Source organism: Dryobates pubescens, chromosome 4 (genome assembly GCF_014839835.1).
Source record: "Dryobates pubescens isolate bDryPub1 chromosome 4, bDryPub1.pri, whole genome shotgun sequence".
In the NCBI taxonomy this organism is placed as follows: domain Eukaryota; kingdom Metazoa; phylum Chordata; class Aves; order Piciformes; family Picidae; genus Dryobates; species Dryobates pubescens.
This window is the reverse complement of record NC_071615.1, coordinates 22,156,741-22,183,895: the sequence shown is the minus strand read 5'-3', so window position 1 is coordinate 22,183,895 and position 27,155 is coordinate 22,156,741. Positions and strand designations below refer to the sequence as shown.

Genomic DNA, 27,155 nt, shown 5'->3' with positions numbered 1-27,155 from the left:
GGGGTTACATTTCCCCTTTTCCAGTCAGCGGGGGTTTCACCAGATTGCCATGACTTTTTGAATATGATGGACAGCAGTTTGGCAACTTCATCTGCCAGTTCCCTCAGGACCCATGGGGTAGATCTCATTGGGCCCCTTGGACTTGCACACCTTCAGGTCACATGTCAATTTCAAAGGAAAAAAAAAATAAGTTTAATTAGCTTGATTCCATATTTACTAAACCAGTAGCAAAACTCAGGTGATATTCTTAAGCTTTCTCCCCTCATCCCTGATTCCTATTTAATCCCAAACCTTTTTTGCTAAAAAACTGTAATAAAAGTTTGTAAATTGGCATATCTGGAACTGTGATACTGTAGTGCCTTTAAATTTATGCAATTCATTGACCACACACAGTTTCAGAATGATTCCTTCATATAATGACTATCCATTCTGAAGCAGTGTTAACCACCAAATTAGTTGTAGACTCATAGAATCACAGAATCAGCCAGGCTGGAAAGGATGTCCAGGGTCATCAAGTCCAGCCATTTCACCCACTCCACCCTGTCAGTAATAAACTCACTGCTCTGTAACTTAATGACATACAAACATATTTGTATCCATGTCATACTAACAATCACAAAGAGATGCTAACTTGTTAAGAAAAGTGTATTTTGGACTTTAAAAGGGTTATCTTCTCACCCCATATGCAGCAATAGACTATCTACTGCCTTTCACCCCTTTGTGCTTACCAATGCTTCCTGAGAAAAGGCGAATAAATAAAAGGAGCATGAATGCAGAACATGTTAGCCTGCAGCTCACTAGCCCTTCAGCTGTGCAGAGGTGTAAAATTCTCAAGAAGCTGTGACAGGACTGAGGTAGATGCTATCTTTACAAATGAAGAGGTGGCTAGAGGGATTTGAGATAACAAAAAAGGACCAGACTTGGAATCTCAACAGTCCAGCCTTCTCTCTGTTGTATGTAAATCGCAAAGAGCCTCTCCTGGTGCCTCACCAAGGGTCTTGCTGTAAATCAGCAGGGTGTCCTCCAGAGATAGCTGAAACTGAGCACAGCCTGAACTTCTAGGACAGAGCTCAGGCTTAATAGGCAACTGGATATTGACTTCTCCACCCAGGTAAGTGAAGAACCTAATTTAAATGAACATACAGTGTATGATGCCGTGTGCATGTGTGTACATATAAAGGAAGCACATGCAGTGGATTGGGAAGACTGTAAATTCCGAGTACCTAAGCCAATGGGGAAAAGAAAATTCACATCCAACAATTTAGGATAAAAGGGAAGCTGAGCCTTCCAGCAATCAGAGAGCCCACAAGCATTTTTGTCCCATGGATTCTTTATTTATTCGAAAAAAGTTTTACAGGACTCCTCCATCTCCATTATGAACATTACCTCTAGCGACAGACCAATGTTCCTTACAACTGTGAATAGTTCAAAGAATGTAAATGGCCTTTCCCACCCTATGTGTGCGCTGACCAGGGGCTGCTTCTCAGCAAAACCCACTGATCTTTATTGTTTAATTGCAGTCCTGCTTTGCAGTGGGGTGGGAAATTCCGTGCACCTCTGAAAGGGGAAAACCGGTTTTCTTTCTATACCCCTGGTTTCTATCGACGATACCCTGCACTGCAAGGTGCAGCTGAAAAGAAAGCGTTTAGAATCCGTACCCTAGCCCAGAGGTTCCCCTTAAGAGGCTGAACCGCTGATCCTGAGCACTACACCCACCCGCTCACGCCTCCTGCTGACGGTCGCTACTTTGTTCCCCGAGCCGGAAACCTCTCGGCTCAGCAGGAGGAAGAGGGGGTAAAAAAAACAGGAGTCGGAGGAGTGGCTAACGGGCGGAGGCCGCTCGGGGCGGTGACAGCAGCAGCACCCCGCCGGGCGGAGCCAGCCCGCAACCCGCGGTGGCTGCCGGGGCTTGTGGTCCGCTGTCCCGCCCCCGGTGAGGCGGCGAAGACGTCTCTCTCCTTCCGGGATCGGCGGGCGCCCGTTGGAGGGGGAGAAGGACCGGAGGGATCGAGGCCCGCGTCACGTGAGGCGTCTGTTGACTTCCTCGAGAGGCGAGGGGGAGGCGCCGGCGCCCGGGGAGTTTGCCGTGGTGGCGGAGGCCGAGGGATACCGCGGCCGGCCATGGGAACCCGAGAGGAGCCGAACGGAGACCGCGACGGCCGGCGCTGCCTCTCCGCTGGGGTGATCGCCCGTTGCTGACCCGCCAGGCTCGAGCAAGGCCCGGAGAGGTTGGTCTTGGCGAGGGGCCCCGGGCGGACGCCGGGAGTCGGCGGGGCTACCGGCGGCATGTCGCCGGTGGGTGGCCCCGGCCCCGCGGCCTGCGCTCGTTACGTGCCCTAGGGGAGGCTGGGAAGCTTCGTGCCTTATTGCCCGGTGCAACAGGAGCAGTTTCCCCTGGGGGCAGAGGCGATTCGGGGCGATCCCTTACTTTCGCTTCTTAAAATAGAGGCTTTTAGAAGGAACCGGTTGGTAGAGTCCTGCATCATGTCGCTACCCACTTTTGCTTTATAGATGAAATGTTAAAGGGTGAAGAGGGACATCCCCGTTCCGGAACGGTGAGCATAGTTTAAAGGCACTGCTAAGCACAGTTTAAATGGACTGCTGATGAGTTGGGAGGGAGTCTCAGGTAGGCAATGAAAATAGGTGAAAAGCTGCGTTTAAGCCAAAAGACTGGGTGAGTTCTTAGGTCAGCGATTTGTGTGTTAGGGGACTCTAGCAAAAGAAATAAAGTCAGTAGGAGTTGGTCTCTTCTCCCAGGCAACCAGCACCAGAACAACAGTCTCAAGCTGTGCCAGGGGAGGTTTAGACTGGATGTTAGGAAGAAGCTCTTCACAGAAGGAGTGATTGGCCATTGGAATGTGCTGCCCAGGGAAGTGGTGGAGTCACCGTCACTGGAGGTGTTAAAGAAGAGACTGGATGGGGTGCTTGGTGCCATGGTTTAGTTGATTAGATGGTGTTGGGTGATAGGTTGGACTTGATGATCTTGAAGGTCTTTTCCAACCTGGTTTACTCCTATTCTATTCTATTCTATTCTATTCTTGGCACAAGATGTGAAAAGAAAGCCATGATGAAATACTGGAGGAGACTGGAGTACAGGTGGTGCAGGCCGTGTTGCTTTGGAAGAAAGGAGTGCAGATAAAGCTTGAGAGAGCATCACTAGCATGTAAGACTTTTGACAGGTTTAAATCCTAGTGTTTCACCTGCTAAGGCAATTACTCTGATCTTCTTAAATAAAGTTGTCCCCCAGCAACTTAAAAGTGAGAGTGGATTGGGCTGTAATCTAGTGACTGGCTTTAGGAGCTTTTGCATTTCCTGAGGAATCCCTTAATTTCCTTCTTGTCTTACACTCTATGCATGCAGTAGAATCAGCATACTGGAAGCCAGCTCAGGAAAAAGCACAGTGAAGGGAGGATTATTGTCATAATAGCCAAGTCTGCTCTGGGTTCCAAATGTCAGCATTCTCTAATGAAACAAAGTTTTCTGAAAAGAAAACTTGTCTGAAGTTATGGGCTCTGGGATGCACTTAATTTTCTAGATATTGGTGTGTGATCAGATGCTACTACTGCTAATAATACCAGATGCCTGTTAGCACACTTTTCCTGGATTATTTATTTTTTTGTAGAACCCAAAATCTAGATTACAACTACATTCTGTCCATTGAATAATTGGTCTTTTGTAAAGGAACTTGTCACAGAAGTATATGTCAGATGTTTGCACCATAACTTAAGTAGGAGACTATTACCCCAAATTCTAAGCACAATTTTTTGAGCTAACAATGCTGAATGAAGCCAGAAAACACTGGCTGAGTGAAATCTAAATCAGATTCTATGAGGATTTTATCCACCTTCTCTTCAAAACCCCCACATCTTTTTCCAATACTGCCTACTATTTTTCAATCCTTGTATGCTACTGTTTACAGTATAGACAAATATAAAGTGACCATTGCCAGAATACTAGCCAGGTTATGTTTTATCATGAAAATTAAATAGCATAAATCATAGAATCATAGAATCAACAAGGTTGGAAGAGACCTCAGAGATCATCAAGTCCAACCTGTCACCCAACACCTCATGACTACTAAACCATGGCACCAAGTGCCACATCCAGTCCCCTCTTGAACACCTCCAGGGATGGTGACTCCACCACCTCCCTGGGCAGCCCATTCCAATGGCAAATCACTCTTTCTGTGAAGAACTTTCTCCTCACCTTGAGTCTAAACTTCCCCTAGTGCAGCTTGAGACTGTGTCCCCTTGTTCTGGTGCTGGTTGCCTGGGAGAAGAGACCAACCCCCACCTGGCTACAACCTCCCTTCAGGTAGTTGTAGACAGCAATAAGGTCTCCCCTGAGCCTCCTCTTCTCCAGGCTAAACAACCCCAGCTCCCTCAGCCTCTCCTCCTAGGGCTTGTGCTCGAGGCCTCTCACCAGCCTCGTTGCCTCGTTGAGCACAGGGGCACAATGACCTCCCTGCTCCTGCTGGCCACACTATTTCTGATGCAGGCCAGGATGCCATTGGCCTCCTTGGCCACCTCGGCACACTGCTGGCTCATGTTCAGCCAGCTGTCAAACAGTATCCCCAGGTCCCTTTCTGCCTGGCCGCTCTTCCTAAACACCTCCAGTGATGGTGACTTCACCACCTCCCTGGGCATCCCTTTCCAATACCCAATCACTCTTTCTATTAAGAACTTCTTCCTAACATTCAGCCAAAGCCTCCCCTGACACAGCTTGAGACTGTGTCCTCTTGTTCTGGTGCTGGTTGCCTGGGAAAAGAGACCAGCCCCCACCTGGCTACAGCCTCCCTTCAGGTAGTTGTAGACAGCAATAAGGTCACCCCTGAGCCTCCTCTTCTCCAGGCTAAGCAACCCCAGCTCCCTCAGCCTCTCCTCACAGGGCTTGTGCTCCAAACCCCTCCCCAGCTTTGTTGCCCTTCTCTGGACACGTTCCAGCAAGTCAACATCTTTCCTAAACTGAGGGGCCCAGAACTGGACACAGGACTCAAGGTGTGGCCTAATCAGTGGTGAGTACAGGGGCAGAATGACTTCCCTGCTCCTGCTGGCCATACTGTTCCTGATACAGGTCAGGAGGCCTTTGGCCTTCTTGGCCACCTGGGCACACATCTGGCCCATGTTCAGCCTACTATAAACCTGTACCCCCACTTCCCTTTCTGCCTGGCTGCTCTCCAGCCACCTTGACCCAAGCCTGTAGCACTGCATGGGGTTGTTGTGGCCAATGTGTAGAACCCAGCATTTAGATGTGTTAAATCTCAAATAATACTCAGTGTTAGCATGATAATATGTGGGGCTTTCAGTAACCTCTTAATACACTTCTGTTTGGTGCTAGGAAGGTTTAACAGCGAGGAGCTTTGTTGCTCTTACTTGTGTTTCTTTGGCAGTATTACTTCTAATTAGTTTCCAAATTGAATAGTTATGGTATAACAGGTTATATGATTCAGAGAGGACAGTATTTAGCTGACTTCAACTTTTTGAGGGGGTTTTCCCCTGACTTTTCTGGTAGTTGTCAGGGAAAGTGGCTGTTGGGACAGCCTGCACAGAAAGGCAAATTAAATACACCGTTTTGAGGATGCATTGGGTTTGTAAATGAGCAATAAAAATACTAGTGACACTATTCAGAGCAAGTAAAATGTAGCAAGCACTACTGTCATAAAATGGGCTTTTTAGTACTTTTCTAGTTCTTGTGAGAGTAGAGTATTTATTGTAAAACAACTTGAGATTGAAAAAATTGACTCTTGTGCCTAAGGATGTTTTGCTGCTTGGTGCACTTCGAGATGGTGACTTCCTCTTTCCTGGAAGCAGCAAAGTGAAAGCAGTTTGGAGGTCTGATTCAGCAGATGGGCTGACGTGTTTCTGAAAGAGCACCAAGGCTGAGGCTGCAGGATGTGCCTTTTGTACACATGAACTCTATTATAAAGTGTTTTGAGGGTGTGGACTTTGTCCATATGTAAGGATAAGCAGTGGCCAAAGATAGGAGCTGCTGAGATGCATCTATGCAGATTGTATTTTTTCTCTAAAAATGAAGTGTCTGTAAAAAGTGATGTATCTATGTAGAACATGTATTGCTGTATCAGGAATAGTGTGGCCAGCAGGAGCAGGGAGTTCATTCTGCCCCTGTACTCACCACTGGTTAGGCCACACCTTGAGTCCTGTGTCCAGTTCTGGGCCCCCCAGTTTAGGAAAGATGTTGAGTTGCTGGAATGTGTCCAGAGAAGGGCAACAAAGCTGGGGAGGGGTTTGGAGCACAGCCCTGTGAGGAGAGGCTGAGGGAGCTGGGGTTTCTTAGCCTGGAGAAGAGAAGGCTCAGAGGAGACCTTATTGCTGTCTACAACTATCTGAAGGGAGGCTGTAGCTAGGTGGGGGTTGGTCTCTTTTCCTGGGTGGCCAGTACCAGAACAAGAGGATGCAGTCTCAAGCTGCACCAGGGGAGGTTTAGGCTGGATGTTAGGAAGAAGTTCTTCATAGAAAGAGTGATTTGCCATTGGAATGGGCTGCCCAGGGAGGTGGTGGAGTCACCATCACTGGAGGTGTTTAGGAAGAGCCTGGCTGAGGCACTTGATACCATGGCCTAGTTGATTACATGGTGTTGGATGATAAGTTGGACTCAATGATCTCAAAGGTCTCTTCCAACCTGGTTAATTCTATTCTATTCTAGTCTGACTGGCTTGCAGCAAACTGAGACATTGTTCAGCTATAGCTGTACTTCAGCTCTTCATGGTGCTGCAGCCCTCATGGCTTTTCCATTGCTAGCATAGCAAAGAGAAATTTGAGCACATAGATAAGCTCCAGGGCAGTCGATCCCTTTACCTCTTAGCACTGTAAACAAACAGAAGTCTCGTTTGAATTTAAATAGCAAATACCCAGCCGAGGCAGTGACTGTGGTGGGTTTCTCCCTGCTGATGCTGCCTTTCCTGAGAAATTCTGCTAAGTCAGTTTTCTTTGGAACTGTTTTTCCTGCAGTACAAGCTGTCTTCATTATGCTCCTTTCTTTCATTCCAGTATTTCTGTTGTTTAGCTTATCATCAGCATCCTAAGGATTTCTAAAAGGGGAAAAATAAAACTCTGCTTTTGACAGTAGTGTCAGCAGTTTGTTTAAAGCTGGGGGAGAAACATTACCAGGTACTGTATAGCATTTCTCGTGATCTTCATAATTAAATAAGAATGAGCTGTGGTTTGGGTTTGGTTGATTGGATTGGAGGTTTTTTGACTGAATGAGGTTTTGGGGCTTTTTTTAATCAAACTGTTGTGAACTGAGTGTCGTTGGCCATTGGACTGGGCTGCCCAGGGAGGTGGAGTCACCATCCCTGAAGGTGTTCAAGAGAGGATTGGATGTGGCACTTGGTGCCGTGGTTTAGGCATGAGGTCTGTGGTGACAGGTTGGACTTGATGATCTTTGAGGTCTCTTCCAACCTTGGTGATTCTGTGATTCTCTGAACTTGTTTCTGATAACTGATGGCATTAAGGAAAATGCTGCTGGGGCTTTGCCCTAACACTGGAGTTCAATGAAGTATGCAGAGTTTGAAAAGTGATGTTTTCTTACTGAATGCTTTACTGTGCCTACATGATGTGTATTGTAACAAAACCTCAATAGTTACTTTGCATTTGTGATTCAAGTGGGTTTTCTTGGTACTTTAGGGTAATATATTTCTTACCATGAGGCTATTGTCAGTTTTCTCCATACAAGTTAAGGCACATCATGGCACTGAGTATGTCTTCATTCTCACCATAGCTACTCATGCACCCTCTTTAAGGACTAGTGTAAGTGTACCTTAGGCCATTGTGCTCAATGGCATTTGTGCTCAGGAACCACAGTAGTTAGTAGATTTCTTGCAGCTAAAAATATCTTTTAGTGCTCAGTGCAGGCTTGCAAAACCTCTGAAGCAGTATTTCTTTGGAGTTCAAATATTCAGTACCAGCCAAATTCTAGGATGGTGCTAAACTTTACTAAAAATTAATTTGGGTATTAATAGATCTGATGCATACTCCAAATATTTTTACCAAGTAACAGTGAAAGATGCTTCTTTTCTAACCAGTGGAAAAGACTTCAGGATTTTCTGCAGGATTAAGGTATTTCCTAATTGTTCAGTCTTGTCATACTTAGCGACACTCTGCAGTATTATTATGGAAGGTTTGCAGAATTGAGACTCTTGATGAATTTGTCTTTGTGAAAATTTCCCCTCACATCTGTCTTTTCAACAGCTGTCATGGAGGAGGTGGTAGAGGATGACATCTGTATTTTGAACCATGAAAAAGCAGACAATGGTCATAAGAGAGATGGGGAGATTCCTGTGTCATCCTACAGTGGAGATGAGTCTGTTGCCTCGCACTTTGCGCTTGTCACTGCGTATGAAGACATCAAGAAACGATTAAAGGAGACAGAGAAGGAGAACTCCCTCTTAAAAAAAAGAATAAGAATTCTAGAAGAGAAGGTAAGAAAAGAGTTGATTTACCAGGTTCTGGTAGCACTACTTTTTTGCACTTTGGCTGGAGAGCAGAGCAGGTGATGAAGTATTTAAAATGTGCACTTAAAATAATTTCCAAGTTTAAAAGTTTTGGTCAATGGATTAATTTAAGTGAAACAGTTTGTTCCTCTGGTAGTTTAGTTACCTTATGGCAGGACCTTTTTATTCTTACTGGGCATTTATGTGATGCAATGCAGGAGAGGCCTGCAAAGACCCTAAGCTTTGATTTAGGAAGGCATGTAGTTGCATGGGATCGTTACTGTATTTCATCTGCCTCTTCATGGTGTTTATTAAATTGTGCACATCTGACTTAGTATTGTTGAGTAGTCAGGTGCCAAATCTATAAATTGTTGGAATCCAGGATCCCTGTCTCCACCTGAGCCTAGTGAAGCTAAAAAATGACCTTGGTACTTGCTTTTCTCCTCAGATAAAGAATGCTCTTAAGTGTAGATCCATTGTTCAGTAGTGAGTGTCTTTGTACTGCAAAAGGTCTTACCTTTGATTGCTTTCTTACTAATACAAGTTGGAAAGATAGAATAGAATAGAATTAACCAGGTTGGAAAAGACCTTTGAGATCATTGAGTCCAACCTATCACCCAACACTATCTAATCAACTAAACCATGGCACCATCTAGAATTAGAGCTAAGACAGTTAAAAGTAAGTGCTACTAACTCTTAAAAAGTAGGTATTACCTTGGGGTATTGGAAGGAAGAGCTTCAGTCATGTTTGGTACAATTCTGAAACACTTACTCAGGAATTCTTGGTGACTAGTTTGACAGGACTGGCTTTCTGTCAAAAGGCAAAACTTTCCAGCACTTCCTTTATATAAAGTATGGGGGGGATAGGAGTAGAGCTCTAGACTCAAGATTCTGTGAAGTATGCCAAGTGTAACACCTTTTACATGGTTACTCAAAGTCACAGTAAACAGTACTTGACCTTGGCTGCCTGTTTTGTCTTTCGGTTTGGCCTGCCTCAGCATAATTACTTTGAAGGGGCATTGAGAAGGCCTAGACTGCCTTAAGAGTCTTTGTTAATGGATAGTATACCTGTATGATAATAAATACATGGGGACTTACTGCTTTTGAGTTTTCTGGCAATCTAGCTGGTAGTGCTTATTCCTCCTTGCTTGTCTCTTGCTCTGGCAGACAGCAAAGGAGTGATGACCTGGAAGGTAGTGGTAGCAGTAGTTTGTAAAATAACTCTGTTTTGGCTTGTGTCACATAAACTGGAAAAACAAATCTTTGATTAAATAATGAAGCATTAAAAAAAAAAAGGTGATAATTTTCCTCTAAATTTTCTCAATGTTGTGCCTTCATAGGGCTTAAAACTTGTTTTCCAAAACAAGTACATCATCAGAGCCTGGAAGCGCTATGATGAAGGGGTTGTGAGTAATCCTGAGTTGTAGATAGCTTTTTAAATACTCATAGCAGTAAACTAGCAAGCATTAAGTGTGGTTAAAGATTGCAGACTTTGTAGATAGCCTTTGTTGCACTTCTGTAAAAAGTTTTGGTCTGTATCAATGTAGTTATTTACTAAACAAACAAACAAAGCTGTTTAATGTTGCAGACTGGAGCTGGGGACCACAGCCTGGCCCTTGGGGAAATCTGTACCTTATTTGCCCCTCTGCTTTTGGTGGGGGCCTGAATGGTTCTGGTTGCCTTGGAGCTTGTGTCATTTCTGAAACCATTTTGCAAGTATTTTTGTCCCTCCAGGCTGTCCCCAGATGGGTCTGAATGAGATGCAGGAATGGTTTCTTGCCTGTTCTGTTGATAGATGGGAGATGATGGGGTTAGAGAAGCTATTTGCTCTGGCCTGTTATGAACTCTATGTAATGGATCCTCTTGCTGCATCAGAAGGGAATGGCAACAAAGCTCAAGAAGGGTCTAGAGAACAGGGCTAGTGAGGAGCAGCTGAGGGAACTGGGGTTGTTTAGCTTGGAGAAGAGGAAGCTGAAGGGGAGACCTCATTGCTCTCTGCAGCTCCCTGAAAGGAGGTTGCAGTGAGGTGGGGGTTGGTCACTTCTCCCTGTCAGGTGATAGGACAAGAGGAAATGAACTGAAATTGTTCCAGGGCAGGGTTAGGTTGGAGATTAGGAAAAATTTCCTTGCTGCAAGAGTTGTCAGGGATTGGCAGAGGCTGCCCAGGGAGGTGGTGGAGTCCCCATGCCTGGACGTGTTCAAGAAAGGCGTCGCCATGGCACTTAGGGACATGGTTTAGTGGTCATGGTGGTGCTGGGTTGCTGGTTGGACTGGATGATCTTAAAGGTCTCTTCCAACCAAAATAATTCTGTGATTCTGTAATATAACATGCCAAAACTTCTTATTTCTCATACCTATTACACTTTTAGCTGCTTGGCTCCCGGCTGGAAGAGGAATGCAGTTCAGTTGGACGTGAGCAAGTAAACAAAGCCTACCAGGCCTATCGAGATGCCTGCATAGACCGAGATCATCTGAAAAGCAGGCTGGATAAAGTGGTATGCCTCTTGAAGCCATGACTTGAATGCATGTTATAAAAGGACTGCATAGTTAGTAAATGCTTGTTGTAGAATGGATCTTATTTGCTGATGTTCTGTGGTGTTTTGCAGTACATTATGATATTTTATGTAAGAATAACAAATTTTAAGTATCTCAGTGTTATTACTGGGCTAGGCTAATGCTAAAAAACCCAAACCCAAAGCAATAGTTTTCTTGTTTAGTTTTGTTGGTTTTTAAAAAGACAACAAAAAAAACCCAGTTGAATTGCCAGGAATGGTAGGGAAAAAAGCTTCACATATGGCTTTTTCTCCCCTGAAAACAGATGAAAGAAAGTGCAGAATCCTTGAAAACCTTGAATGAACAGTTGCAGTCTAAAGAAGTAGAGCTGTTACAACTAAGAACTGAAGTGGAAACTCAACAAGGTATCCATTTGATTACTTCATCTTAAAGTATGTTGACTAGTCGTAGTGGTTATATTATGATCTCAGGGGATGAAGAGGCTTAACTGTATGTAGTGGTCTGTAAAACAGGAGAATACTGCAGTGAGGTACCTTGAGCTTACATTTGTGTTCATTCTTGTAAATGGTAACAGGCATGTTTTCTTAATAATAGGCAAGGTGCTCCATGGTAAAGATCTGAGGCTGCCATGTTCTTCCACTGTAGGTTATTTAATAATGTGAGAAATGTGCACAACCTGACAGTTTATAGGCCAGCCATGCACACTTCCAGACCCCACCACCCTTTCCTCAAAGTGTGGGGGCACACTATCAAACACTATCCAGTGGCTACCGCTCTCTCTCATACCTGCAGCTGTTCTGCTGTACTGCTTTGTGTCACTTTTGGGATGTGACAGGTACAAGAGTATGTTGTAGAGGTATAGCTGCGTTTGACAGCAGCTGTTTTAAAAGGGCTCACGTGTGAGGAAAGGTAGAATGCAGCTGGTGGAAAGAGAAACAAACAGTAGCCTGGCAATTCCAAAAGTCCAAATCCAGCAGCTATTACTGCCATTGTAAAGAGTGGTGGGTAGATGATAGCTGTGTAAAATAAACCATGATGGAAGGGAAAAAAAATCTTTATTAATGCATTGTTCCAAGTAAAGATAAGAAAATGTCATCTAAGTAAAGTTAGATATGGACTGGGCTTCAGATTCCCTATGAATGCAGTCTTTTGAAGGATGCTTGAATTGGATCACTGTCCAAGACGACCTCAAGCTTCTAATGCACTACATCAAGTGCACAAACCTTTAAACCTAGAAGAACAACACACTGTAAAGAATGCTGGGTAGATGATAGGTATGTAAAATAAAACATGATGGAGTTAAAAAAAAAAATCCTTATTAAGGTGTTGTTCCAAGGAGAGATAAGAAAATGTCATCTAGTAATAGTGTCATTGTTGAGGATATCATGGTTTACAGAGGTAAAAAGTACAGTTTATAAGGTTTTATAAATGTGGTGATTTCAAGCCATATTTAGTAATCAATTTTACTCAAACAAGGCACTCCAAGCCCACTTAAGAATCAGTGTAGCTTAAACTCATTTCAATTGTTGTATCTGGGAAAGAGTGTATCATGCAATTGAAGTCTTGGGGGTTGTCTTTCTGTCATATTTTTCCTTTTCTTGCAGTAGATAAGTAGCCTCTTGCTACTAATTTGATGCTAGGATCATGTTAGGTTGCATATTCCAGGGGGTCTTCCACCCCCGCCCCACAGCAGCTGTGCTCTCAGTGAGCAGAGATGATCTTATCATTGTTGAGACACACCTCAGTTCCTGAGGTTCCTTTTGCCAGGGGAGGTGGTGGAGTCACCATCACTGGAGGTTTTCAGGAGACTTGATAGGGTGCTGGGTTGCATGGTCTAGTTGGTTGGGTGGTATTGGATGATAGGTTGGACTCGATGATCTTGAAGGTCTCTTCCAAACTCATCTATTCTATTCTATTCTATTCTATTCTATTCTATTCTATTCTATTCTGATGTAATCACCATTACAAGGTGATATACATCCAGACACCTACTCTAGGTGATTCTGTTCTGGCAGGATGGTTTGGCCTAGGTGATCTATTGAGGTCCTTTCCAACCCCTAACATTCTGTGGTGATTCTGTGAAATAGAGACTACTCTGTCAGCAACTTGACTGGTTTTAGTGTTTCTCTGTTGTCATAGGCAGCAGAATGTACAGAATTTTTCATTCTTTATTTTTTTTGGTAGAACATGAGGTGGTTAAAAGGAAACCATATATACTGAGTTACGTTTCTTGAACTGAGGCTGAAATTGAATTGTCTTTGAATTTTTTTTACAGTGATGAAAAATCTGAGTTGTACTCAGTCCAGCTGGGAAATAGAAAAGCTGAACAGTGACCTGAAAGTGCATAGTCTGGAGCAGAGTCTTGAAAAGCTCAAGGAAGAGTGCAGCAGTCTCAAAAAGGAGTTGCAAAAATCCAAGCAGAAGGTACCTTTTATTTTTAAGGAATTTTTGTATTTATCTGTGTTACAGCACTACTTTAAATCCCTTGGCCAAGCAAATAAAGGATTACACAAAGAAATGGAAAGAATATAAGCAAGTGAAAGAATAACATCCTACAAAAATTAATCTTAAACATTCTCTTAGACTAGTTTCCTTCTTGAAACAGTACACTTAACACAGGTGAGCTTTCCCAGCTGTTGCCCAAGAAACAACAGAAATGTGTAGAACCTGGCACTTCAACACATCCAACTGCCACGTTCTACACATTGGCCACAACAACCCCATGCAGTGCTACAGGCTGGGGTCAGAGTGGCTGGAGAGTGGCCAGGCAGAAAGGGACTTGGGGGTACTGGTTGACAGTAGACTGAACATCAGCCAGCAGTGTGCCCAAGTGGCCAAGAAGGCCAATGGCCTCCTGGCCTGTATTAGGAATAATGTGGCCAGCAGGAGCAGCAAAATCATTCTGCCCCTGTACTCAGCATTGGTTAGGCCACACCTTGAGTCCTGTGTCCAGTTCTGGGCTCCTCACTTTAGGAAAGATGTTGACTTGCTGGAATGTGTCCAGAGAAGGGCAACAAAGCTGGGGAGGGGTTTGGAGCACAGCCTTATGAGGAGAGACTGAGTGAGCTGGGGTTGCTTAGTCTGGAGAAAAGGAGGCTCAGAGGAGACCTTATTGCTGTCTACAACTACCTGAAGGGAGGTTGATGCCAGGTTGCCAGGCAACCTGTGACAGAACAAGGGGACACAGTCTCAAGCTGCACCAGGGGAGGTTTAGTCTGGATGTGAGGAACATGTTCTTCATAGAAAGAGTGATTGGGTATTAGAATGTGCTGCCCAAGGAGGTGGTGGAGTCACCATCACTGGAGGTGTTTAGGAAGAGCCTGGATGAGGCACTTGGTGCCATGGTTTAGTTGATTAGATGGTGTTGGATGATAGGTTGGACTTGATGATCTCGAAGGTCTTTTCCGGTCTTTTCCGGTCTTTTCCGGTCTGGTCTGGTCTATTCTATTCTATTCTATTCTATTCTATTCTATTCTATTCTATTCTATTCTATTCTATTCTATTCTAAGCTTTACATTTTCTTTTAAGTACCTGATCAGATTGAAGTTTTCCCTGCTGCTCTGTGTCATGGGCTGAACATTTTGATAAGTTTTACAAGACCTGGTTTGTTTGTTTTCTTTTACAACAATAGAATGCTTATATTAAAAGATACTTTGAGCTTTGAAGAATCTCTAGCACAGGAGGGGAGTCGCATGAATCCTGTCAGGAAAGTGGAGCTTTTCAGAATGTTTTAGTGCCCTTACCTGTTCTTTCTGAGGCTAGGGTCTGTTGTGAAGGCTTCATTGTGTAATGTAGATGTGCTTAGGATATCAAAAGATAAATTAAGGTATCTTAACAGTAATAAAATGCTTTTTTAAAAACAAAAGTCTCCTGCTTATTGCTTTGCTTTATAAAAGTGGCAGTCTCCAGGACTCTGCAATCACATTGAAGTTGAAAAGTTACACATTTAAAAGATTCAAATATGACTTTTTTAATTCTTTTTTTTTATGCACCAGATTATTTTAGATTCTTTATGGTCATTAATAATTATGATTACATAATCTTGAGTCACAAGGTAGCATACCCACAATATTAGTGAGCTGATAATGCAGGGTAGGTAAGACTCAGCCCCTCCTGGGCTTTCAGGGACCAGGCTAGAGTTAGGCAGCAGGGCAGGACTGTACTTCAGGCTTCAGAGCACATAGAGTTGGGGCGTTGAGGTCTGAGCACTGAGTGTGTCTCTACACCTCTGCCGCTGTCACACTGGTAGTTTACACAGACTTAAGTGCATCAGTTGTCTTGTCTCAGGTTGAGTCTGTGCTTTTTCCACTAGGTGGTGATAAAGCATGTTACCTGGAAGGCACATGTGATGTGTCTTACAGTTGTTTTCAATTGTATCTGGAATTGTTTAAGGTATTTTCAATAACTTGTAAATTCTGAAGGCATACTGAAGCTCTGTAGAATAGAGGAAGAGCTACGTCAGTAATTGAAGACTGCAGATTGTATTGGGAGAGTGAATGCTGCTAGAAAGAACAAACTAAAATAGCAGTTGCAAGGAAGACTAGACATGACAGTGTTTAAATAATGCTTATGCCAGCAGCTTTTGTTGCAAAGAAAAAATACAAGAACAGGTTTTTTTTCTTATTTGCCTCTTTTAAAAAACATTTCTTGACCTTGATGGCCACTTAATACAGGGCATTAAAAGGTACAAGTTTTCCAATGTGGGGCAATGCAGCACAGCTGTCTTTGGGGGGGTGTTTTTGTTGTTTGGTTTTTTTTAGTATTTAGTGGCAGTGGAAAAGTCATCAGGAGAAGGAAAAACTGTCAGGTGAAAAAGAAGGAATTGTGATGAGTGGGTAATGACAAGTCAGCATTGTTTTAAATCCAGCTGACTTTTTTGTTATGCATTAGTTAGCTTTTTTTAGATGTCTCCTCCCTTAGGCAAGTATACTTTCTATTTTTAGATATTCTTTGGGTTTTGCATTACAGTTGATACAGTTCATACGTTATATTGCAAGTAGCTTGACATGAATAGAATGGAATGGAATAGAATGGAATGGAATAGAATAGACCAGGTTGGAAGAGACCTTTGAGATTATCGAGTCCAACCTATCATCCAACACTATCTAATCAACTAAACCATGGCACTAAGCACCCCATCAAGTCTCTTGCTAAACACCTCCAGTGATGGCCATCATGAAGTCACAGGATCAGGTATTAAATTCATAACAGCTTTGTCTAGAGGGGGGAATAGTAATAGGAGGGGAACATGAAGAGAAGGGATAAGAATGGGGACTCAGTCTTGTAGAAACATGTCAAACAAAGCAAGCCCAATGTCTGATACGTTAAGCAGACCTCTTAACTCCAGTGAATGTGTTGTATGCACAATTGAAAGCAGTCTTGCAGGCTTAAGGGATAAACTATGTTCTATCATAAAAGTGACTTATGGAAGTAAATCTTGGGTGAAATAGGTCTTTATAGACTGGGGCAGGGAAAGAACAAGGGAAGACCTTTTTAAACAGAAGTCAGGAGCCTTTCTCACTTTTGCTTTTCAAAGAATCACAAACTCCAACACTTTGAGTGTGGTGGTGGCTGAAGCAGTGCTTTCACATAAGTAGGCAATGTAAGCATTTTTAAGTGGAAATTCTTAGTAGAAATGTTTATGTCCTTTTTGAAAACCACTGCAGCCACCACAGATGAAGGCTACTTCTGAATTTTAGTATTAGCAAACTTGTAGTTTGACTGCACTATTTTCAAACAGATCTGAAATCCTATGTTCATTCCTTCTTTATCTTGCCCTCACTCTCTTATGCAGGACCAAGCTCAAAATGAAAATCCATCCAATGGAGATGACCTTCAAAGGCAAGACATCCAGAGGTATGAAAATCAAGTGGGCTTCACGTTTTAGTTTCCTGGGGTACAGTTACCTGAACAAGTAAATATTCGTGCAGCCTGTTCAAATCTGTTATTTGAAATGATCTCATTTCTAGGTATACTGATTCAGCAAGATGATTAGAACAACTTTTTTAATTGTAATTTTGGTAGTCTAGGATGATGATGATAAGAAAACATTTGTATCTTCAAATTGTTGTGCAGAATATGAAAGTTAACTTGTATTTAAAAATCAATTTCTTAACACTTAGTTGACTTGATGAGGTGGTAGATAATTTTCCAAGTTTCTTATCCCAGCTGTTTGGTATCTTCATTCTGCATACGTATTTGCATAGGTGATGGCTTCAAATCTCTAGCTTAGTATTGGACCATACATTCTTACTTAGTGCAGTGCAATAACACTTCTACTAGAAGTGTTTGTTGAAGAAGGTGTTTGTTTTACTTATGAGGAGTTCTGGTATTCAAAAAGAAAATGCAGTTTTCCAAAAGAATCCTATCATATCAGGTAGTATTTGTTCTCATGTTGCAGCCATTCAGATAATAATTGTACTAAATCTAAGGATCTAAACTCCTTTGTTAACCTATTTTGAGTATGTGTGCTGTAACACTGTGTGTGTGTGTATTTATATATCTCCTTTAATTTATTATCCGAAAGAACAATTCACGAATGCCCCAAATGTTCTGTCTTGCAGCAAGGAAATACTGACTGCTTGTCTTAGACCTAGTTGTGCCTGTTTGTGTACTTACATGATTTTCCACAAGAGGGAAGAGTGGTCCTTCATAATGACAGATTGTTTAGCATAATACCTGGTTGATTTCTGGCCGTGGTAGAGATAGGAAATCAGTCACTGAAAGAGAACAGCACAGATATTTCTTTCAGTATGTTCTCTGGTGTAATGATGGTAGTATTATGCACACTATACACAAATGACACTCACCTTTCACCTTGAGTAGATAGCTATCTGGCTAACACTTTCTCTTGTGGTTCTGCTGGAGCAAAAAAGGTGTTATCTTAAGGTAAAGAGGTTCTCTCTTTGCCCTTCCGGAGCAGATTTATTCCACAACGTGACGTTCAGGTGGCAGCCATTTGAATTAGCTTATGTACAGTATTGTGTTCATTGCAATATGACATAAAGAATGAACATGGGATGTGTAAGCCTGTCCAAAAATATGTGGAAAAACACATCTATGTGAAACATCAGCTGCAGCAAGCAGTCCTGCTCTTCATGGCAAACAGAGGCATTTACAGTCACTTAAGTTTTTGGAAGGGAATTATTTCACGTTTGTCAGCAGCCTGCAAACTTACTGCAGATTCTTGGTTTGCAAATCTATTTAGCTGTAGATTTGGAGAGGCTTATCATATTCAAGGTTTATATTACATGTTAGAAGGCAGAGTAGGATAAACTTCCAAGCACATGGAATCCTTAGTTTTCAGTTGCCAATTCCTTGAAAATGAGGCGTTGCAATTTGGGATTTCTGTTTCATATTGACAAAAAACAGTTAAAATATTACATGAGATTTAAGTGGAATTCTGGTACCTGCATCCCTTTGCAAGATGCTTTCAAATGTGCTAAATGCATGCTACAAAATTTATCTAAGCACTTTCCTTCTGGTAGGTGGCAAACACCAAGCTCTTCGTATTTTTACCACTTCTCTATATAAATATATTTAAAGATCGGAATGTTCGGTTGTGATATAAACAAAGTTTGTAAGTTTTGAGACCGAAACACACCAATAAAGTCTGGTTGCCACATCAACTTAATTTATAAATTGTCATCTCTGAACAGTCCAAAGAGCCAAATGGATTTGGGATTAAAAAGAGGCCCACAGGTGCAGCTCGACCGCTTGAGGTACCAGTTCTGAAAACGTGAACTTTCTATCCATCATTATTGCTGGTCCCTGTTAAGCTGACAGCTTTCTCTGTTCTTCGGCAGAGCTGTTTTAATCTGGATTTTTATATTCTGGGGAAATATTTCTGTGCTTTTGCATACATTCACATCTGATCATCTTCATGCAGGAGTGATCCTACATTGCTATTATAGAGGACTAGAAAGCTGTACATCTGCACTTAATAGTTTTGTAGTCATCGTGGCAAGAGTTTGCAGTTTTCAAATAAACCTCTGTTAGGTGAACATAGTGAGGAAGAAACAAATATTCCCAAAACTCTCATCCATGATACCTGTCCTCAATAAATGCATTTTGGTAGAATGTTAAGCATTTAAAAATCATTAAATCATTAATTTCATGTTTAAGTTGATGTAACTGCCTCTTTATGTCTTTGAAGGCTATGTTATATATGGTGGTGCTGACTGTTCTGATTTAATGTTTTCCCCACCCTTAGTAGCTAATAACTTGGAACTTCAGTGTTAAATATGTTTCTCATGTGCTGTCTGAGAATGAATTGGGTCAGTTTTTTAACCTGTTTGATAGAATCATAGAACCAATAAGGTTGGAAAAGACCTCAGAGGTCATCAAGTCCAACCTGTCACCCAGCACCTCATGACTAACTAAGCCATGGCTTCAAGTGCCATGTCCAATCCCTTCTTAAGCACCTCCAGGGATGGTGACTCCACCAGCTCCCTGGGCAGCACATTCCAACGGCTAACAACTCTCTCTGTGAAGAACTTTCTCCTCACCTCAAGTCTGAACTTCCCCTGGTGCAGCTTGAGACTGTGTCCTCTTGTTCTGGTGCTGGTTGCCTGGGAGAAGAGACCAATCCCCACCTGGCTACAACCTCCCTTCAGGTAGTTGTAGACAGCAATAAAGTCTCCCCTGAGCCTCCTCTTCTGCAGGCTAAGTAAGCCCAGCTCCCTCAGCCTGTCCTCATAGAGCTTGTGCTCCAAACCCCTCACCAGCTTTGTTGCCCTTCTCTGGACACGTTCAAGTGTCCAGTCTCAGGCTGCACCAGGGAAGGTTTAGGCTGGAGGTTAAGAGGAAGTTTTACATAGAGAGAGTGATTGCCCATTGGAATGGGCTGCCCGAGGAGGTGGTAGTCGCCATCACTGGAGGTGTTCAGGACGAGACTTGATAGGGTGCTTGGTTGCATGGTTTAGTTGATTAGGTGGTGTTGGATGATAGGTTGGACTCGATGATCTTGAAGGTTTCTTCCAACCTGGTCTGGTCTATTCTATTCTATTCTACTCTATTCTATTCTATTCTGTTCCGTTCTGTTTTGTTCTATTCTATTCTCTTCTATTCTATTCTATTCTATTTCCTTCTGCAGTGTATTAACATAAATCAGATTACTTGAATATGAAACAGCATGGTTAATATTTTATTTTGGCCTGTGTGGGTGCTCAGTATGAATCTCTGGTATCTAGTCTGAAGTCACTGTAGAAAAATGAATGGTGTAGAGACCCAAATACCAATTTTGATTGAACATTTAAAACTATGAGCAACTAACATTACTATGATCATAATATGTGATGTGTGGTCATTTATCAGAAGTCATTCAAAGTTAATGCTCCACTGTGTTTGCAGTGTAGTACAAATACCTGAAAGGAGGTTGTAGACAGCTGGGGATTTATCTTTTCTCCTGGGCAACCAGCCCCAGAACAAGAGGACACAGTCTCCAAATGCGCCAGGGGAAGTTTAGGCTCGAGGTGAGGAGAAAATTCTTCACAGAAAGAGTAGTTGACTATTGGAATGTGGTGGTGGAGTCACCATCTCTGGAGGTGTTCAAAAAGGATTGGACGTGGCACTTGGAGCCATGGTTTAGTTGATTAGCTGGTGTTGGATGACAGGTTGGACTCAATGATCTCTAAGGTCTTTTCCAACCTGGTTAATTCTATTCTATTCTACTCTATTAGTATGTCAGGCAAAACCAGTTCTTCAACAGTATTTGTTAGGCATGTTAAGAGGCTTTAGAAGTAGTAATTGGATATTTAACTTTCCCAACCTTTTGTTTTGAAAGTGTGCAACAAGCGTATTGGGAACTGAAGAGAGAGATGGCAAATTTGCGTCTGGTGGCTGACCTGCAAGCTGAGGTTCTGCGAAAACTGAAACTGAACCCAACAGCAACCAAGAAAGGCAAGTCAGTGTTTGCAGTATCAGACCTTGCAAACAAACACAAGCCATTGATTCAAGCTGTACCGTTTTAGAGAGAAACTAGCTATCATATCTTATCAGAATCTCATCAGTTGAAGTTGATAAGCTAGACTATTATGGTTCCAGCCTACCTATTTTCTGCTTTTGCTTCTGTCTCATACTGGTCAACTTCACACATAAAGGTGTTGCTGATGTGTTTTTTCTTCAGTACTGTATTCTGTTCCCCTTGTGGCTTTTTTCTCAGTCAAGTGTTGCTTATGTGCACAAGGCTGAGGTGTTAAGTTTACTCGTATTTGACCTTTTAGCACAGCTGCTTCGTATTAGGGGGGGAAAAAAATCTTTTTGCAAGTGCAGGCCGCCTTTCCCAGTACAGAATATGCAAAGTATTAAATTGGCCACCTTTCAAAATCAGACTTTAATAGTCTGAAATGCTCTTACATAGTTCTTTATGTTGGTCTTCAGAAAAGTTGTCTTTCCTAGAAAAATGCTCTGCAAGTTGACATTTTCTGAATGTCAAATACTAAGGCCGCAGAACCACCTTATCGCTGCTGCTGCACTGCAAATAATTAAGGGGAAAATCACACATAAAGTATGTGTAATTTCTATGAGCATCTCATCAACTGGTTCTTCTATTTCATATGTATGTATGAAGCCAAATACTTTAGGAGAGATCATTCTGTCTCTGGTGGGGCCAGACCATCAGTCTTTTTATCACAGTGTTTATTTCCTTTGTTTTCTGCTCACTTCAGTTGTGGTATTTCCTGTGTTTGGTATACAGAAGATGCAGGTGAAGGACTGGAACTCGATTAACATTCTATTGGTGACAGTCTCTCATGTCCCCATCCCTTACAAATTCAAGACACTTTGTTCCTAAACAGCTTTGATAGGCTCAGTGAGGTAATGGGAGGATTCACTTCCAGGTCAACCTGGAACCAGGTCAACCTGTCTGTGGCCAGCAGTGATTAATGATCACTCTGGTTCTTGGCTGATGAACTATCAACACATTTTGTAGACTTGACCATATTGTTACCAGGTGAGTCTGTGTTCCTACAGTTCTAAGAGACATTTGCCAAATTACAAAGAAACCAAGAACTGAATAAGCTTTTGATTCTGAAGCCTGGCATGGGTTGATGTGATCCTTTAGTGTCTGTGTTTCCATATTAATTTGCCACTGCACAAGTACTGATTCTGCCCTTCTACTTGAACAGTCTGCCTTTCTGCAGTCGCTGATACAGTTGTACATCCACAGGCATCACTGATTGATTGGAAAACTTGATTTTGCCTTTTGCTCTTGCGGGTTTAAGCCTGGATATCTTAACTGTAGAGTTGAAAAGTCCTCCAAGGGGCTGGATAGGCCCAGGAAATTGTAGTCATTTGCTACTTTATCCCATAAGCCCTGCATCTGCTATATAAATGCGTTGCAGAGTCAATTTGTCCCTTTTCTGCCTCTCTCTCCCTTCCCAGCTTGGATCTCTTATCTCTTGTGGTGTGGGGGAGGTTTGTGGCCTGGCTTGGCCTTGGCAAAGCTGGTTTGGTAGCGGTGCCATTAGGCTTAGCTTATGGGGGTAGGGAGGAATGGGGGAGGGGGTGGTGGCATTGAAACCTGGTTTGTTGGAAGGTTTTTGGCTTAATGAGGTTGTTGTAAGCTGAAATGTGAATTTGGGTGTTCTGCATTTGTGTAAGTATTTGTAAATAGTATTTCCATCAACATTTCCAATTCTGTGTGGAGCGTTTTTATTTTACTCCTTTAAGGAGAGGTAAAATACCCTTCTGTCTGCTCTACAACCTAAACTAAGACAGCTCTGTGGGCTTTTTTCAGTAAATTTTCAGAAGTATGCAAGAGTAGACCATAAGCAAAAATTAAAACTGTTTTTTTGTTTGGGTTTTGTTTTGACCTTGTTCATCAGCCAGTTATGAATGCAATGCAGATGCATCTGTGGTTGTATTCATAGAAAAAACCGTGGCTTATGCAAAATACAGGCAGAGTTCACTGAAAACATCCACTTCCTATACCCATAGTACTAGCTATTTACCACATGCCAGCTCGTTGCCACCCTAATAGGTGTGTGAAATCTGCAAACACGTTGTATGCATTGCTCTGTGTGTGACATTAACAGCATCAGTTCATGTGTGGATTCTGCTTACCTGCCATTGATCTATGGAGGCATTTTCAACAAACATGTATCTACTTGCTTTTTTTCTTCACATTTTCCATCTGTTTTCAGTGGATTCTATTCTTGAACTTTGAAAGGTCTGTAGACCTTGAATTGCTTTTTACAGCTGTCAGCAGAGAATTGAAATCCAGTGCCGCAGCATATCATTCAGATATACTACCTGTGCTATTGGAAAGTGCTTTTGCCTGACATTTACAGATTGAGTTCACCCTTCTAATTTATAGTGATAAAGAAGTGAAGTTGCAAATCACAGTTCATACTCAAGATTCATAGCTATTCTAGAAAGCTACCTGTAAGATGTGTGTTTCCTTAGCTGCAGGAATAATCCCTCTAGTCCCACTAAACATCTGTAAATCACCACTACAAAAGAATGACCTGGTTGTGTTTGGCCATCTGTTCAGACCTGCACTGAAGTTGCAGCCTTTTCCTTTCAGGTAGATGTTCTTCCAAAATCCTCCCCTTCCTAGTGTGGTTTAAAACTCCCCTGGGATTTCAAATGGCTGAACACTGCAGTCTGTCACTTAGTGAATTCAGACCAATAGTGAAGCACAGGGTACCTGTGACCACCGTGTGTTTGCTTCTTACTGCTTCATGGACAGTGAGAACTGCAAGGTTCTTGGCAGCCTGAGCACACAACTTGTTAAAGAAGCCTGATCTGTGTAAGCAGTGTTCTGAATCCTGGTTGATTTCTCAAAGTGCATGAAAGTCTTTTCAATTTCAGCATTCATTCTGTCTTATCAAAAACATTCATCAGTTTATTTGCAAGTGGATTGGGATCTGGGGGTGGTTTCCTTTATGGTGGGTGTAGTTTAGACATTGTGATTTCAGGATCTCTGGTTCATCTGCCAGAATCAGTTTGAGGTCATTAGAACATTTAGTTTGTAATTTTCAAGGAGTTACTGGAGTAAAACACGATCTGGAAAGTTGTAGCTTGGAAACACTGGGTTTAACATCCCTGTTCTACTGCAGCACATGTAGAGTATATGAAAAATGGCCTACATTGTGTAATTTTAATGTTTCTCTCATCTTTCTTCAGCTGCCTCTACTGCACCAGTACAATGTGTTGACTTGAACATTTCACAGTTGAATTTGACATCTGGGGTGGCGTATAAAAACCTCTCACAAAATGACAAAGTGCCCTGCAATCCTGTGTCTCCCCCTCTGTCAAGAGATGCAAAATTCCCATCTGAAAGGGTGACTCTACAACCATGGACAGATGAGAAACCCATTCCACTTGATGGCAGAGTGTTTCAGGAACACCATTCGTATGGAAAGAGCTCGCTGGAAGATAATTCCTGGGTATTCCCAAGTCCTCCAAAGCCTAATGAGAATGTGTTCTGGGAGATGAGAAACAAAACTTTGTTAAACTGTCCAGCAGATTACCTGGATCAGTGTAATCAAAACTGTCTACACAAGAGTTAAACCATGTTTAGAGTGGACCGAGGCACTTCTAGAGTGGTACTGAATAGGCACCTTAACGCTTGAACTTTGGCAGATAGAAAACAAATTTCCTGAAATGTGCTTTCTTTATTTTTAATTCCAGTTCTGAAACAGAAAGTCTAGTCTTCCTCTGCTGTAAATCCATGAGCAAGTTCCTCGAAGTTAAAGTAGTGCTGGTGTAATGTCACTGTAAAGAAATCTGGCTTGTGGCCTAGATAGTCTTGTACTGCAAATGACCTCCATTTGCAAGGGAACACTGAAAAGTGAGTTCTTGGAATAAAACAAAATGATCCAGTTCTGTATTTGTTTGCTATTTGTATGTTATCAAGAATTTGGACCAGCTCTAAAGTTATTTTTGACAGCAGGATTTTATTTATTTTTTGGGTTTTTTTTCAGAAGGCATCAAATGAAGAAATGGATTCCCTCTCCTTTCCTCCTTTCCAGTAACTTTCTGTTTCCTACTGGTTTAGAAATGGATTTTATGTCCTTTTTAACAAAGAAAAGTGAGATTATTTTGCCAAAATCTTGACTTATATATTAGGCAGTGGCAAGAGAAGAATCACTGCTAGGCTCTCCTGTTTAGATGTGCCATTTTGGGCCTCATTGTGAATGACAAAACGATCCTAGGTAATGCTGCTGACCACCATGAACCCTGGATGTTCAGCTCGATACCCTCAGTTCATGCCGCAGCAAACAGTTCTGCGCACAGTGTGGCTACTACAGAATCTCCCTGGTCACAGTGCAGTTATTCTTACCTTGCCTCATTTGCACAGCACCAGAACCTTGCTATTTATTTGTGTGGTGGAGGCTACTAACTTTTCTTTTACTAAAGAAACAAAGCCTTAATTTAATCTGACTAGGTAGTGTAGCAGTGTTGACGTACTTGGGTAGCACTTTTGTGGTATCTATACCATGCCACTGAGCACTAGAGTTACTGCAACTGCCTACTTCATGGGTGTCTGAGTAGTACTACTTTTCCTTTTAAGGCCAAATAATTTAGACCAGTTATGCCCCTTTTTTGTTATTTTTGGTGTTTGGTTGGTTGGTTTTAAACTGATCTGCTTTGTATCTCCTTAATACAACAGGGTGAAGTGAAATGTCTTGACTGCTCAATGCATTGAAGAAATGTTTTACATTTCAGATCCATGATATCTACCTTGTAATGGGCAGGAAGACACAATACTGTGTTATTTACAGATGTGCAGGTGGAGTATTCAACTTCACAGGTCCAGGTTTAATAGCAGTGTAATAAGAATTAATTTCACAGCTGTTTAGTAGCAAATAATCTGACTGTAGCATAGCTGTAGTAATGACGGGCTGTAGAAATGTTACCAAGGTGCTACAAGATCCATGTTGTTCCAGACACTTCCCTCCCTGTGGAGTGCTTCATACAGTGCCCATCTTCTGCTCTTCTTTCAGTTTAGCAAAGTTGAAAAAATGCCTTCCAGATAGCTCCTACTGTATTAGTGAGCAGCATACATAAATAATGTTTCCTACTCACCAGATATTGGTTTTATCTTTCTATTATCTGGCTCACGGATACTGGCTTGTCTGTGATTAATGGAAATGGTGTCAGAAGCTGGAATTTATTTTGACCAATGAACACAGCTGACTCAGGGGAGTCCAGTCTCTTGGAAAGTAATAGAACAAAACCCAATACGCATAAAACAAATCCACGTCACTAGGCTTTAGCTGATAGAACCAACTACCTGTGTTAATAACAAAGCAGCAGAAAACCTTCCTCTCGTGGCTGTGTAAGATAGGTGGTGTCTAGTTCCAATGTAGCTTTCTGGGGTTCCCCACCCCAGCATTAGGGAAGGAAGTTTTAAGTAATGTATTACCCAGCAGCTGCCAACTTGATTAACACTTTGATTTGTGCTGTGTAAGATTTTAAATAAATCTATTTTTGTTTGAAATTGCTTTCACTGACAAATCTCCTTTCTGTATTTGGCACAAATTTTCTTTTTACTCAGTTTTAGTTTCTTAATTGTGTGGGGCTTGAATTAATAAGTAATTTATATATTAACTCTCCACCTCACCCACACTTCATTTTGTGACCAATTTTGTAACAAAATGCCATTTCAAAGACTAACAGTTAACTTTGAGGTTCACCCTCCTGTCAGGAAAAAAGGACCACTGCCTGTAGACAGCTTCTGTGTGCCCTGGGGAAAGTATTCTCTTGGACATTGAAACCTGAAGGACTTAGTTCTATGTTCCTGTGCTTTGATTACTTCTGTCAAAAGGTTCCTGGTCAGCCCATCCTCTCCCATGTGACAAGGAAACTTAAAATTAAGCTTCTCTGAGCAGTGCCTAAGAATTTCCAGGCTTGGCCTTTGACTCTTGGTTTACCTTCTGTGTTGCTTCCCACACAGCCAAAGGGAGCAGCAATGTTTGTGAGAGGGGCTTCAGAAGTACTGCTGGTAGCAGAGAGGGGCAGGCAGGATGACAATGAGCACGCTGTAGGCAGCATCTCCAACCCAAACACTCATTGCTGTGGCCAAGCTGTAACATTCTGAAAATGAAGGCCCCAGATTTGAAGTCACTTGGGAGCTAGCTGGCTTGTGAAGCATCTGTTGGTCTGAAGCACACAATCAAATTTTGACTCAGATGGAAAAGTCGTTTAAAGCAGTGCCACTAGAGGCTTACAGTGCTTCTTCCAT

At 42.3% G+C, this 27,155-nt stretch overlaps 1 protein-coding gene across 1 annotated transcript; it reads left to right on the top strand.

The window, feature by feature from the left end:
- Positions 1 to 2,041: 2,041 nt before the first annotated feature.
- On the top strand, positions 2,042 to 25,530 carry AZI2 (5-azacytidine induced 2). Its single transcript, XM_054160932.1, has 8 exons — positions 2,042 to 2,228; positions 8,208 to 8,437; positions 10,819 to 10,944; positions 11,268 to 11,367; positions 13,239 to 13,387; positions 16,758 to 16,819; positions 20,748 to 20,863; positions 24,092 to 25,530. Exons 2-8 carry the CDS (start codon positions 8,213 to 8,215, stop codon positions 24,475 to 24,477), a joined length of 1,164 nt encoding a protein of 387 aa, XP_054016907.1. The 5' UTR covers positions 2,042 to 2,228; positions 8,208 to 8,212; the 3' UTR covers positions 24,478 to 25,530.
- Positions 25,531 to 27,155: the final 1,625 nt, after the last annotated feature.